The 13,418-nt window shown below is 47.0% G+C and overlaps 1 protein-coding gene across 3 annotated transcripts in view; it reads right to left on the bottom strand.

Annotated features, from left to right (window-relative positions):
* Positions 1–9,189, bottom strand: part of FGF14 (fibroblast growth factor 14) — a 357,381-nt gene extending 348,192 nt beyond the window's left edge. The window contains exon 1 of one of the 3 annotated variants that reach the window (XM_032442013.1): positions 8,414–9,189. In XM_032442013.1, the coding sequence (XP_032297904.1) occupies positions 8,414–8,621 (208 nt within the window). In that variant the 5' untranslated portion in view covers positions 8,622–9,189. The remainder of the gene's footprint in view (positions 1–8,413) is intronic. The other 2 variants (XM_032442012.1, XM_032442015.1) reach the window with 2 other exon arrangements.
* Between the last annotated feature and the right edge of the window lie 4,229 nt (positions 9,190–13,418).

Raw genomic sequence — 13,418 nt, 5'->3', positions numbered from 1 at the left:
AGTAAGAAAAGCTTAGTACCTAAAGAACTTCTTCCACTGTCTTCTAAAGTACACTTCCATTGAAAACTTTCAGAGAAGAGAGAATATCTTATGCGCCCACAAATCACAGGATTCATCTTCACTTCATGTCAGTAACACCCCAGATACATCATCTTTTATAAACCGCAAAGATCAACCGAAATGAGGGAAGACAGCTGAACACAAAATCACAATGAATCCATTCCTACTTCCTTGGCACCCATTCCTCCCACCATGATTAAACTCATTGATTTTACTCAGACAGCTATTGCTGAGGAAGCTACAACCACTTTTCTTCTCCTATTACATTTCTACAACTCCACCATTGTCAGCACTGAAAACAAAATAAGGCCTTTCTCAGAAAATGCTGGTCTTAAACACAAACACTACATAATGACATATTAGCTGTAAAACTATCCTGTACTCTTTTTAGGTGCTGTTCCACAGAAAAAGAGTTTGTGCTATAGGTGAATCTTCGACATATTTCAAATTCCTTTTCATTCAAGCAGAGCTCAGTATTTCAGAACATGGAGAGTAATAATGCATACAGTCACCTATTTTGTCACAAATGCCCCCAGTCAGCAGGAACCCAAGAGTATGTCGCGTTACAGTGGCAAGTTATAATCTTCTTATACAATAATGTCTCCAAACCGCAGTATGAAACATGAAGTCCAATGAATGGCAAACAAGGTTAATCAAAGCATAATGAAAGGTTAATCAGAGGTAAAGAAGACGCAGACTACAAGTTCACTCTGTCTGTACCCTGCTGAAGTAATGGACATATGTGAAGTTCTCAGAGAATTCCTGGGAACAGCTTTAAGGAGTCATGAGCAGGCAGTGCCAAGGACCTACAACTTGTTCTGTTCCAGGTCGAGGAAAAAAAGATCAGTGATATTATCCAGAAAATTTTCCTGGAAGCTTTTTTAACTGCAGAATCCCACATCAAGTATTTTATCTTCAAACAAGAAATATGTTCAAGCAATAATCAAGACAATAAAAGGAGTAGAATTTGTTCTTGGGCCTTCTGAATCCTCTTGCTGACTTTACTGTCTTTTCCTAATCAATTGCTGCTGCTTTGCTGCCTCTACATTTATGTTCTTCTGTGACTGTTTCACTACTGTAAATTAGCAGAAAGGGGGAAATTAATCACTCATACAGCTCATGCCCCATAAAACAGAACAATCCATCATCCATCATAAATATCAGTTACTTCAGCAATAACCCGTGAGGTAGCTCTGCTCACTGCCACTAGCTAATTACTCACAGCATAGAGAACTTAAAAACATCAGAAAGAAACATAATTAAGGGCTAATTTTCCTCACAGATCTTAATCCAAAGGAAAAAAAAATTTAAAAATTGAGGTGTCTGCACAAGCAGAGGATGAAAAAACAGAGATGTGAAAGGCTACGGTGGAGGTTGCAGTGTCTGGGATGGGTGAAGATCATGTTCATGGAGATACAACAGACCTAATTAAAGACAGGAGATTACCAAATATTGGTACTGAAAGTCTGTATAACCTCGTTTTTCGAGCCAGAAAGTCACAAATATGTATGGAAAATGTATCAGATTCAGGAGGAAATTGCTGCATGACATAAGTCATATTTGGCCTGAAGCTAATTCACATCTGAAATGTTGAGCTGATCTCTTAGTGGGATCATCCATCTAAATCACGTTTGGGTTCAACTTCTTGGGGACCAATAGCAGTATGCATGTCCATACACACTTTCTAGTTGGAAGAGCATTTAAACTGTAAACTGTTTTATTCATGCCATGAGCCCTATGAATTAATAAGCTTTACTATAAATTTAACTTTTATTGAGATATTCCTGATAGGACAATCTATTTTATAAGATACTGCTATGCTAATGAGTTCTGGAATTTTATTTTATTTTTTAAGGAACTCCTTACTTTATAATTTTTCCATATCTTTTCTTATATTTTCTACTGTGTTTTGCACTGTTAGTTCCTGTTCATGTCATTTAATGTCTGTAAATTTACCTATCTTAGCAATGAGTGATATGTGTTGAAACTGCCAGACAGAGGCAGCACTCCACAAAGCACTTTTCTAATGAGAAATGTGAACTAGGAACTGTTATCTAGGCATCTTGTTTAAATGTAGCAAGACACGCTTAGAAATACATTTACTGAAAAAGTAACAAGTCTGGCAAACTTGTTTTCTTTAAATTAACATTTTCAACTCAACACCTCATTAAGGGACAATGAAATTCTTCTAGATTTCCTGCTGAGAACCAAGAGGATCATATGTAAACAGAAGACTTTGATTTTATATGCAAGTTCTCTCTTCTGTTCCAACTGTTCAGCAGTGATATAAATTCTAGTTTTCAATGACACTAGAGCTTGATTCCTTAAAAGCTTGTTCAAGGAGCAATATCCACCTTTTCCCTCAAGAAGAAGGACTTAGTGGCAACATGCGCCTCCTGGAAGATGCTTCTGTACCCCATAGGCCTAGAAAATCCACTGGCTGCAGCAGGACCACAAAAGCAGATTCCCCATGCAAAGGAATGTGTCAGTTATTGCTTCATCTCTGTTCTCAGAAGCCAGAGACATCCCACATCCTCAGCAAAGGCAAGTTATCTGCATGGGAATGGAGACAATAGAAATGCTTGTGTTCTGGCAGTTCAAGGAAGAAGGCACTGCAAAGGAACTGACCTTCTCCTTATAGATAAGATTCCCCTGAAAATTTCCTCATCAGTAACCACAAAAGCAAACTGGGAATAGCAGGGTCCACCTCTGTTTCTCCAAAGAAGACAAAAGAGCACCCACTGAAAGCACAACCCCTCCGTGCCCTTTCCACAGCACAACGCACAGTTACACAGAGCCCACTAGGAGTCATGCAAAGGTTTTGAAGGCTGAAATAAAAATGCTCTTTGACAAGTAAAGGTGTATAGCTCCTTCAGAGCCTGATAAACACAGAGGCCTGAAGAAAGAGATTTATGACAGTCTGGTAATGACTAAAAAAATGGCAGGATATATTAGGAGAAGGATCAAATCTAGATTTGCCTTGTTTATTACCTTTTTCTTACTCCAGCTACTGCCCAGTGCTGGAGATAGGAGATGTTCAACAGCTGAAGCACCAGTCCTACACATTCTTCATCCTCATCCTATTCTTATCTTTCTGAATTACAATGCCACATGAGAAAACATGGACAGTGTGATGAATTCTCAGAGAACAGCAAAGTCTATTCCCATATCGTACCTTTCTGGAATCCCCTCAAAACAAATCTTTCATCGGGGATTACAGCTTATTTTGTGTCACGGTCTGATAGAAAAGCCTAAACAATTCCAGTGGAATTAAAATGTTTAGGCTTGGTACAATTCTACTGCCCTAAGGGACCTGGCTCATTTCAGTGCCACCAAATGATCAGGCCAAGTAATTTCCATGCTACTACCTTCTGCATACACACAGTAAAGTTGTTCAGTGCAATTCCTCATGCTGTTCCCAGTTAGAAGCTATAAGTAAAATAAGCAGGTGTCAGGGTCCAAACACAGAATATAGACATTAAAATTATATCATCAATTTCTATCACCAATGGACTGCCACTTGATCCTATTTACCACTCACAACCATCCAGTAGTAACTCTCCCACTATTAAAATATTGTTTATGTTCAACATAATATTGAACTTTAGTACAGAAGATGTTATTCTTCTGACTTATACGGTGACTTTTACTCTGGATATTATTATTCTGACATCTCAACACTGCTTCATCAGCAACTGTTTACTTCCCTTTATAATATTTAATGTGAGTGCTTTTAATAGAGTAGGCTGCAGGCACACAAAGCCTGCATTTCATTCATCCATTAAAAATCTGTCACTTAATGATTTTGAGGTTTCACCCTCAGAAATATCCTCTTCAAAGACAGTGTGTTCCTGATTTGAATAGCAGCTTTGTTTGCTATTTACCTTTAGTGTACAGTATATTCAAAAGGACACATTACATGCATACATTCTACTCTCTCTGTATTCAGCCCATCATGGAGACAAGAACCATCTCTTTGCAATTATAATTGTCAGTTCTTCTGAGTGGCTCATAACATGTCAGGATCCACTTCAAGAAAATGATAAATAATTCTTTTAATATCCAGCCTGAAGACAAATGTACTCCTTTGAGCATTTCATCACATGGCCTGCAAAAAGAAGACTTTCCTCCCAGCTCCTAGTGTGTTCTGACAGCTGAAACACACTGCATGAAGTGTGCTCTGTCTGAACTAACATATGGTCTTAGTCCTGCAAAGTCTATCTCCAGGTACTTTCCATACAGAGGCAAGTAGCTCCCTGGTACATTAACTGTTCAAGCCTCTGCTATACCACAACAGGTTTTTTTTCACAACAGAGATTTTAGCATTTAAAAGCAATGTTTTGCTACTCAGTGAGTTGTTCAGTAGACTTGTCTAGTAATTTGCCCCTAAAAAACTATTATTCACTGAAATGCAGTGAGCAAAACAAAGCCATCAGCAGCACACTCGTGCAGTGTTAGAAACTGTATGCAGTTTTTACAAGCAGAAAAACCAAGCACAGGGCAGGAACAGCATGCCCAAAACCATAGTGGAGATCTTCAGCAGAATGAGATATAGAAATAAGCCACTGCTCCCAAAGTAACAGGATCACCCCTGGCCACAAGCAGCCCACTCCAGCAGGACGCAGTGCTACAGGCACACTGCAGCCTGATGTCTGTGAGTACTCGGCACAGCTCAGTCTGCACACAGCCACTTCATCTGGCCAATCACCTTCTAGACATGCAGCATCTCATTCTGCAATTACACAGAAATCTCAGTAGTGACCCCACAAACTACCACTATGCAGTTGCTGTAACGCTCTGCTGCTTTGCTGCTGCTTTTTTAATGTCACAAAGTCCTCTTGAAAAACCGAGTCGAGCTCACTCTCCTCTTCAGATGAAGGTTTTACAGACAGGGCAGAAAACCTTTGCACAGGGACCAGTTCTGAATGTCTAAATCATTCCTTCCCTAAATTTGGAGTCAATAGGAATTTCAGCTCAAAATTAATATACTTAGCATAATCTAAGCAGGTAAGAAGAATAAATATCACTCTCAAAGGAAAACAGCATACACATAAATATTTAAACAAATGATATCTGTAAATACATTCATCATATTTTCTCTAAGCATAAGTCATCCTTTGTATATTTGAACTCAGTTATAAATGGTCCATCATTAGCAGATATTGAGCTGGGTGTAAGCATTTCACCACAGGAGGGGGATTCATGAGCAGGCATAAATTTCACCCCTTAACAAGGAGAATATGCAATCTAATTTGATCAACAATAATCAAATTTGTATAAATTTAGAAAATGTATTCCGCAGAGGACAGAACTTCAGTAGGTGAGATACACATAAATAGGCAGTTTTACATCCTAGGGAAAGAAACACACCATGGATCTCATAACAGCATAGGAATGGTGGGGTTAGGCAGTCAGAGATGCTTTCAAATCTGCTTGAAATGAACTCCAAGGGCCCAATCCTGCAGCTCCTACTGAGGCCCTTAGTATTTCATTGAGAGGTTTGTTTTCCATGAGTTAGAAACACAGCAGTGGCCCCAGTTTACTTCAGACAGGGATCGTGATGGTCACCATAGATCTCATGAACAGGACCCAAGCTTCTGTTTTTATCTTTCATGACTATGCTTAGAAACTTTTTTAAATGATGAGCAGCCGTGAAAGAACAGCCTGACTGCTTTATGGGGATGACACAAAGATCCCAGTTTAGGCACAACCCGCACATCAGAAGTTCTTTTTAAATAGGTTTTGTGCTTGAGATTGATCTGAGATTGATAATACCAGAAACTAAACTCCTTTATCAGCAGCATATTAATAGCAATGCCAATTTCCATCCACTCTCCTGTCAGCACCCCTGACTGACTTGGAGAGATGCCTCTCCTTGGAGGTAAATGGAGAGGAAACGTGATGCATCCTCTGTCTGCTGGATGCCACCAAGAGGGAAATGTGATCCATGGGGGGCATGTCCCACTCCAACCAGCCAACCTATCTCCCATGGGTAGCTGGCTTTGGGTGAAAAATGCTCAGCTCTTCCTCCGTTTGCTTTAAAAACCACCCAGAGGTGCTCTCCTTCCCCATGTCATCTTAAGCCCAACAAAAGAATCAGTGCAAGCAACGCCACACTTCATCACTTCATCCTCAAAGTTTTCTCCTAATGGAGGTGAATAATTATAGGAAACAAAAGACGCTTTCCAGGATCTCTCATTTGAAACAAAGCATTCCAACAGATAGCCCACAGCTGCTGCAGCCCCATCAGAGCCCCTGGCACCATTTACTGTGCTCCTCATGCTCTGGTCCCACACTGCTTTTTGCTGCAGCAGGGCCCTCGGGGCAACCGCTGAGCCCTGGAGGAGGTGGGCACAGGGAGAGGGCACAGGGCAGAGCACCTGGACAAGAGCCACCCACTGCTGTAAAGAAAGAGGCTACCTCAAGGGGGTTGGAAAAAAACAAAAGAAGAAGAAGAAGTGGGAAAAAAAGTGCATCAGGCCGAAAATAGCTGAGCAACCTGCGGTAGCAGCTGCCCAACCTGCCCGATTTTCTGCCCGGTTGGCTCAGCAGCAGCTGTGCCTCAGGAGACCCAAAAGCTCTCGAAAAGTTTGGTGGGTGAAGGACGGGCTTGGGGCGCGGGGGACAGGGAAGAGCCTTCGACAGGAGAGTCGCCGCTGTCCTGCGGGCACCGCGGGGCTGGCGCAGGGGAAGTGCCGTGGAGCATCAGCGCCTGTTGCCCAAATACCGGCGGCCAGGCTGAGCCTTCCCCAGCATCGTCCGCTCAGCGCGGGGCCGAGATTTCGCATCCCTCCACTCAGAACGGAGCGGACGGAGGGGGACCCCTGACCCCGGCCTGCGGTCTGTATCCAGGGATGCGGGCTGGAGGAGCTGCAGACCACCATGGCCCTGAATACTTTCCTGGAGCATCGCCCCTCAGCTCCGCACCGCGCCACGCTCACGGCCCTGCAGGAGCCGCCCCCCCGGCTGCCCTGCCCCGGACCGCCCCAGGGGGAAGCTGCCCCCCTCCCACCCTCCACCCCCCCACCCCGGGCTCTCTGCAGTGCCAAAGGGGAGCGGAGCCCGAGGGAGCTGAGCGCTGCAGCCGCTCTCGAGCCCAAAGCGGGGCATTTCGGCCTCTTTGGTATTCTGAGAGGTGGCCGTTCGCTGCTGCAGAGCCGGGAGGGAACAGGAGAGCCTGGGGATGTGGGGGGGTTAATAAATCCGCCGAGACGCCCACCACGGCTCCGCAGCGGCACAGAGCTGGGCAAAGCGAGAGCCGGGGGCGGAGAGGGGTGCGGGCTGCCAGGGTTGCAGCTTGTTGGTGTTGGGGTGTCAGAGAGGCAACGAGAGCCTATGATCTACTACACTGCAGTGCCGGCGTCAGGAGCCTCCTGCTCGGGAGCTGCCGCCGCAGGGCAGCCGGCACACACCCGCACCACGCACACACGCAGCATCCCTCGCCTCCCCCCGTCCGCAGGTGTTTGCGGACATCCCACCGGCCGGGGGGGAGCGGGCAGGAGCTGGGGGGACCCGGGCCCGGGGGAGGCGGGTGGGAGGACCGTTTTCCCTGAAAAGCCGCCGACTCTCCCGGCCGCCCCGAGCGGGAGGGAAGAATGCAACAGCAGCAGCGTGACCCACCGGGCCAGGCGACCCGGGGCAGCCGCATTTGCATTTCTTATGTAATGCACTGCAAGTTTCCACTGTCGGAGCAGGACCGGAGCGAAGCTTATGATGCCGGCTGCAGGCAGCAGTGGGGCCGGGGGCAGAGCGGAGGGGTCAGCCCGGCAACGGGAGACGGAGTGGGGGGGAGCACAGAGCCTTAGCGTCCGTCCGGGCAGCGGCCCAAGGAAAGCGACCCTTTCCTCACCGCCCCCCTCTGGCCCGAGGTCCCAGGGGGGAGTGCTAAAGTGGGGGAGGGGGGCTGACTTCAGAGAGCCGAGGAAGGTGGGTGGGTGCGGAGGGGGAACGCGCTGTAAACCAAGCACAAAGTGCGGTACAGGGCCGGCTGGTAACAGCACGCACGAGGCCGGGCCCCCTCCCAGCCGGCAGCCCCGGGGGTGGGCTCTGGGGACAGTGGGGAAAATGCACCGGCTGCCCCTCCGATATAAAAGTTTCATCCTCAGAAATAGCCCACGAAACTAGGAGATGCAGCCCGGCCTGGGGTCGCCTTTGGTCATAGATATCTACATTTTCTCCGTGGTGACAGTGGCTGAAGCTAAACCGTACCGCTCCTCGCTTATTCATACACATACATGCATGTCCGTGCCGGCCTCGCTCTATCCCCCCTTCTCGGCAGGATTGCAGATCTACCTCGGCGAGCAACAGACAGGGCAGCATAAAGGAAAACAACGCGGTGCAATGCATTGCTTACCAGTTTGGTTCTTGTTTTTCTTAAGACTCTTGCCACAAAGACACTGCAGCATATGCGATCCTTTGCTGAAAATGTTCCAAAGAAACCACATTGATTTGGGCGAAAAGCAATCCAGCAGCTTATACACCCTGAGAAAGAAGAGATCCTTGCGGTTGCATAATAATAAATTGAGACCAGTTCTCCTGAAGAGGGGCACCAGTTTTATCATAGAAAAGGCGGTTATATTCCGATCTTCTCCCAGTTTTTTTGTTGGTTTTTATTTTGTTGGGTTTTGTGGGGTTGTTGTTTTTTTTTTTTTCCTCACGTGGTATATTTCTTTGAGACTTTTCAATGGATGCTTTTTTTTTTTCTCAGCCGGGCTCAATGGTTATTCCCCTAAGATCAACATTGGATTATAACCAAAAGCGTGAAGAGACACACACACACAGAAAAAAAAAAAAATACCCAAAAAAATAAAACAACCAAAAATCCCTTTTTCAGAGCGAAGCCAAACGAAAAGTACGGTAGCGAAATCCCGGCCGAGGCCAAAACCTCATCGGAGACACCGGCAGAACGCGGCAGAAGGATCCCCAGAGAGACAACCATAGCCTGGCACTTGACTGCTAGGAGGATGGGTGGATCTGCAGAACAAAAGCCACGGCAGGATCCATCCTACTGAACGACTGCCATTGTGCAGCCCCGCGGCGGGAGAGCGCACCACCAGCACCCGGCGAAGCCCGACTCGAGGCGGAGAGACCGGCTGCCGGCCGCGGGGCGGACCCCGCCCGCAGCCCCCGCCGCTGCCCTGCAGTCCCCGCCGCCCCGCGACGCCTCTCGCCCTCGCCCGCTCGGGCCGCTCGCCTCCGGCCCCGGCTGCCGCTGCGCCCCGCTCCGCCGCGCAGGGGAGGCAACCACCCCCCGCCCCTCGTCGCCCGCCCGCCCGCCGCAGCCTCGGCGCCCAGTCGCCGGCGGGCGCCGGGGGAGGAGGAGCCGCGCTGCCCCGCCGGCCCGGCTCGCCGTCACGTACCCACGTGCGGCAATGCTCGGAGCGGATCGGCACCGCTCGGCTCGGCCGGCTCCGCAGGCAGAGGGAGCGGCTGCGGATCGCCTCGCCACCCCCTCCTCCTGCAGCCTCCCCCCCCACCCCCTCCCACCCCCTCCGAGGGTCCCGACCCCTGGAGTCTCTCCCTCCCCCAAAACAGACTTACGTCCCTACCGTTGTCTCAGTGACAAGAACGGCCAACGCAGCCGTGGGCCACATAAATCAACCCCCGAACGGTGTTTCTGAACGCTGTCCCTGCTGGTGTCATGCTTGTATAGAGTTCTGGCCAGGCTTGAGGAGGGCCACGAAGATGATCAGGGGGCTGGAGCACCTCCCCTATGAGAACAGGCTGAGTTGGGTTTGTTCAGCCTGGAGAAGAGAAGGTTGCGGGGTGACCTCATTGCAGCCTTTCAATACCTGAAAGGAACCTACACCCAGGAGGGGAGTAAACTCTTCGAAAGGGCTGACAATAGCAGGACACGGGGGAATGGTTTTAAGTTGAAAGAGGGAAGATTTAGGTTGGATGTTAGGGGGAAGTTCTTCACTAGGAGAGTGGTTAGGCCCTGGAACAGGCTGCCCAGGAAGGTTGTGGATGCCCCGTCCTTGGAGGTGTTCAAGACCAGGTTGGACGGGGCCCTGGGCAACCTGATCTAGTAAAGGTGTATGTTTGGTGGCCCTGCCAGGCAGGGGGGTTGGAACTACATGATCCTTGAGGTCCCTTCCAACCCAGATCATTCTGTGATTCTGTGAGTTTGCTCCACTGGGGGCAAATGCTGAAGAGCAGTCTTGCAAAGAGGGATCTGGACATTGCAGCTGATGGCAGGCTGAATCCAAGCCAGCAAGTGTGCTCTGGAAGCCAAAAGGGCCAACTCTGCCTTGGGGTACATCAGGTTCAGCGCTGCTACCAAGAGAAGAGGTTGTCCTGCTCTGCCCTGTGCTCTGTGACCTCACCTCCAGCACTGTGTAGGTTTGCAGCCACGGTATGACAGGGACATTAAACTATTCAAGAGCACCCAAAGGAGGGTTGTGATGATGTTGGAGGGTCTGGAGAGCACAGTGTATGTGAAGGGCAGCTGAAGTCCCGTGGTTTGTTCAGCCCAGAGCAGAGGAGCTGAGGGGAGACCTGATGGTGGCTGCAGCTCCTCACAGGGAGTGGAGGGACAGCGCTGAGCTCTGCTCTGTGTGACAGCGACAGGGCCCGAGGGAACGGCATGGAGCTGTCAGGGGAGGGGCAGCTGGGGGTCAGGGACAGGGTCTGCACCACAGGGTGGTGGGCATGGAACGGGCTGCATGGGGCTGTGGTCACAGCCCCATGAGTTCATGGAGTGTTTGAACACTGCTCTTAGACACTGGGTTTGGATTTCAAGTGGCAGTGTGGAGCCAGGAGTAGGAAGGCAGAGAGATTTGGGGCTGTTCAGCCTTGAGAAGACTGAGGGATGTGATCAATGTTTATAAATATCTAAAATGCAGGAGGCAATTGGATGAGGCCAGACTCTTTTCAGCGGTGTGTAGTTACAGGACTAGGAGCAGTGGCCAAAACCTGGAACACGGGAAGTTCCACTCAAATATGTAGAAGAACTTCTTTACAGTGAGGGTGACAGAGAACTAGAACAGGTTGCCTGGAGTAGTTGTGGAGTTTCCTTCTTTGGGGATATTCAGAATCCCTCCAGATGCCTACCTGCGCAGCCTGCTGTAGAGTACGTGCTTTAGTAGAGGCATTGGGCTCAGTGATCTCTTGAGATCCCTTCCAACCAAAGTGATTCTGTGATTCTGTGAAGATGTCATTAATCCTAGAAGTGTGAGACTCAAGTATGTAAAGACACAGGGGCTTCTGAATATGCTTTTCCTCCCCCATCAGGGTATCTGGTCGCCAATATTTGGAAATTCTGACTGTCGACACCAACAAAACTGTTGGGAGATGAAATTTTCCAGTAGGTATAGTTTTAAGCGAGATTCTGGATTCATACATACAGATGAACTGCTTGGTTGCCAGATCCATATCTATGTAATATTTAAACATCATTATGCTGTTTTATGGAAATGAAGAATAGCAAACAGAAATGGAAGTCTATATTGCAAGAAGTGGCCCATGGAGTTTGCAAAACATCGTAAACCAAGTGTCCCTCCCTGTGTGCCAGTGTTACACAGGCTGCTGGGAAGTCAAGCTGGCTTGGCCACCTTGCAGCCAGCTGGCTGGGAGTGTGCAGCAGCCCTGGTGCTTTTCATGGGAGCTCATATGTCACTGCCCCCCTACAAGCATAAAATTGATCTAGAGCCTTCCCAAAATATCAGAGATCCCCGTCTATCTTTCAATGACCACAAGAGCCAACGTTATGTTTCTGGGAACAGCCTGTGATCTGTAGAAAACAATAAGTCATTGACAAGCCTTCCACCCCAGTAATTGCTTTATAAACCTCCCTCAGGCCAGTATGTAACTTTCTACTTCTAAATGAAAGTAGAACTTCGCCTCAGCGTCTCACTATCATTCAGATGTCAGAAGCTGTGGCTGTAGAGCCAAAGGGGTCTGGTTCTGGAGATGATATGTTATTTAAGGCTTACTGGAGTTAGAACAGAAACAGAAACTCTGTGTCTCTCCTGAGGAAAACATCCTTCATCTTGTGTGCCTGGTAACTTAGTGCCTGCAGGGATGTCCCTGAAACACAACAAGTCTGCAGTGAAATGCCTGAGCAGGAGAGAAAATTTGTTCTGATTTCCTCTTTATGCAAAGTGAAAGTCACAGAAAGATCAGCCTCTTGAAAGAACAGTTGACCTAATATGACAAAAAAAAAAAAAAGGGAGTTTTTGTTCTCAGGTGAAATATGGGAAATATTCTTAAAAAGTCTAAAACATACTCAGACCTATTTAACCTAAGCTTAAATTATCCTTTTCAACACTTTAATTAATTTATAAATGGCCTATCATTAACTGACACTGAACTGGGTGTAAGCATTTCATCACAGCGGGGAGATGGGAGATACATGAGCAAAAATAAATGTAATACGTTACTGTGCACAATGTGCAAGTGATCCAAAAAAGAAAAAAAAGGGGGGGAAAAAAGAGAGAAGAAAAAAGAGAGAAGAAAAAAAAAAGAATAAAGGAACAGGAAGAGAGAAAGAAACATCGAAATATTCCCTCTAGGATTCTTATCTGCCTTAAGGACCACGAAATAACAGACTTTACATGAAAAGAGATCTATGCATAAAAGATGGTCAGACCTGAGGAAGAAAATATAATCTATGTAGTCCTTTCACATCAAAAGAAGATAAAATTAACATGGGATATTTGCTCAGTTCTTTTTCCAAGGGCTTCGCATTTCCTCCTGGGGGAAAGGGAGAAAGAAGGAATGAAATATTCCGATCACTCAGGCTGTAACAAGGTGACCTCTGACTGATATAGACTGTTGCAGGTTAAGGAGAGACAAAAAAAAAAAACAAAACATGACAGAATGAAAGACATCTTGCTTTTACGTATACAACCAAGAGTCTCCATCTTCTGGATGAGAGAAAAGTTCTTACCTAGGGATTCAACAGTAACAGTGATGGAGGAACCAAATGCCAGGTAACCCATCTTCACGGCATGGTGGCTTCAGAGAGCTCTGCTTTATGCAAGGGAAATCAAGTGAAGTCTTGATTCTGAAGCCCTTTTGAGAAGAGAGTTTTTTCAAGGTGCCAAAGCACACCTACAATATATACAGCTTATAAATTAGTAAGACTTGAAGATGGACTAACCACCTCAATCCAAAGTTAGTGTGTATGTTAACTCCAACAATGTTAGTCAAAATTAGCTCTTTGCACATCAGCTGCAAATGTCTTTATCTTCAGAACTGCAGACCCTGAATCATTTTCACATAGTCTAGAAAATACTGTCACAGAAGTGATCATTTAACGAACTTGAGCCTGTAGAATAATGTATCTAGGTATTTACCTATGAGCTAGATATTTGTAGACCATTAGAGTCCATGGACATCTAGAACATGATTTAGCT

The sequence above is a fragment of the Coturnix japonica genome, chromosome 1, assembly GCF_001577835.2.
Source record: "Coturnix japonica isolate 7356 chromosome 1, Coturnix japonica 2.1, whole genome shotgun sequence".
Lineage (NCBI taxonomy): Eukaryota > Metazoa > Chordata > Aves > Galliformes > Phasianidae > Coturnix > Coturnix japonica.
The sequence above is the reverse complement of the archived record's forward strand: the minus strand, read 5'-3'. Positions and strand labels throughout refer to the sequence as shown.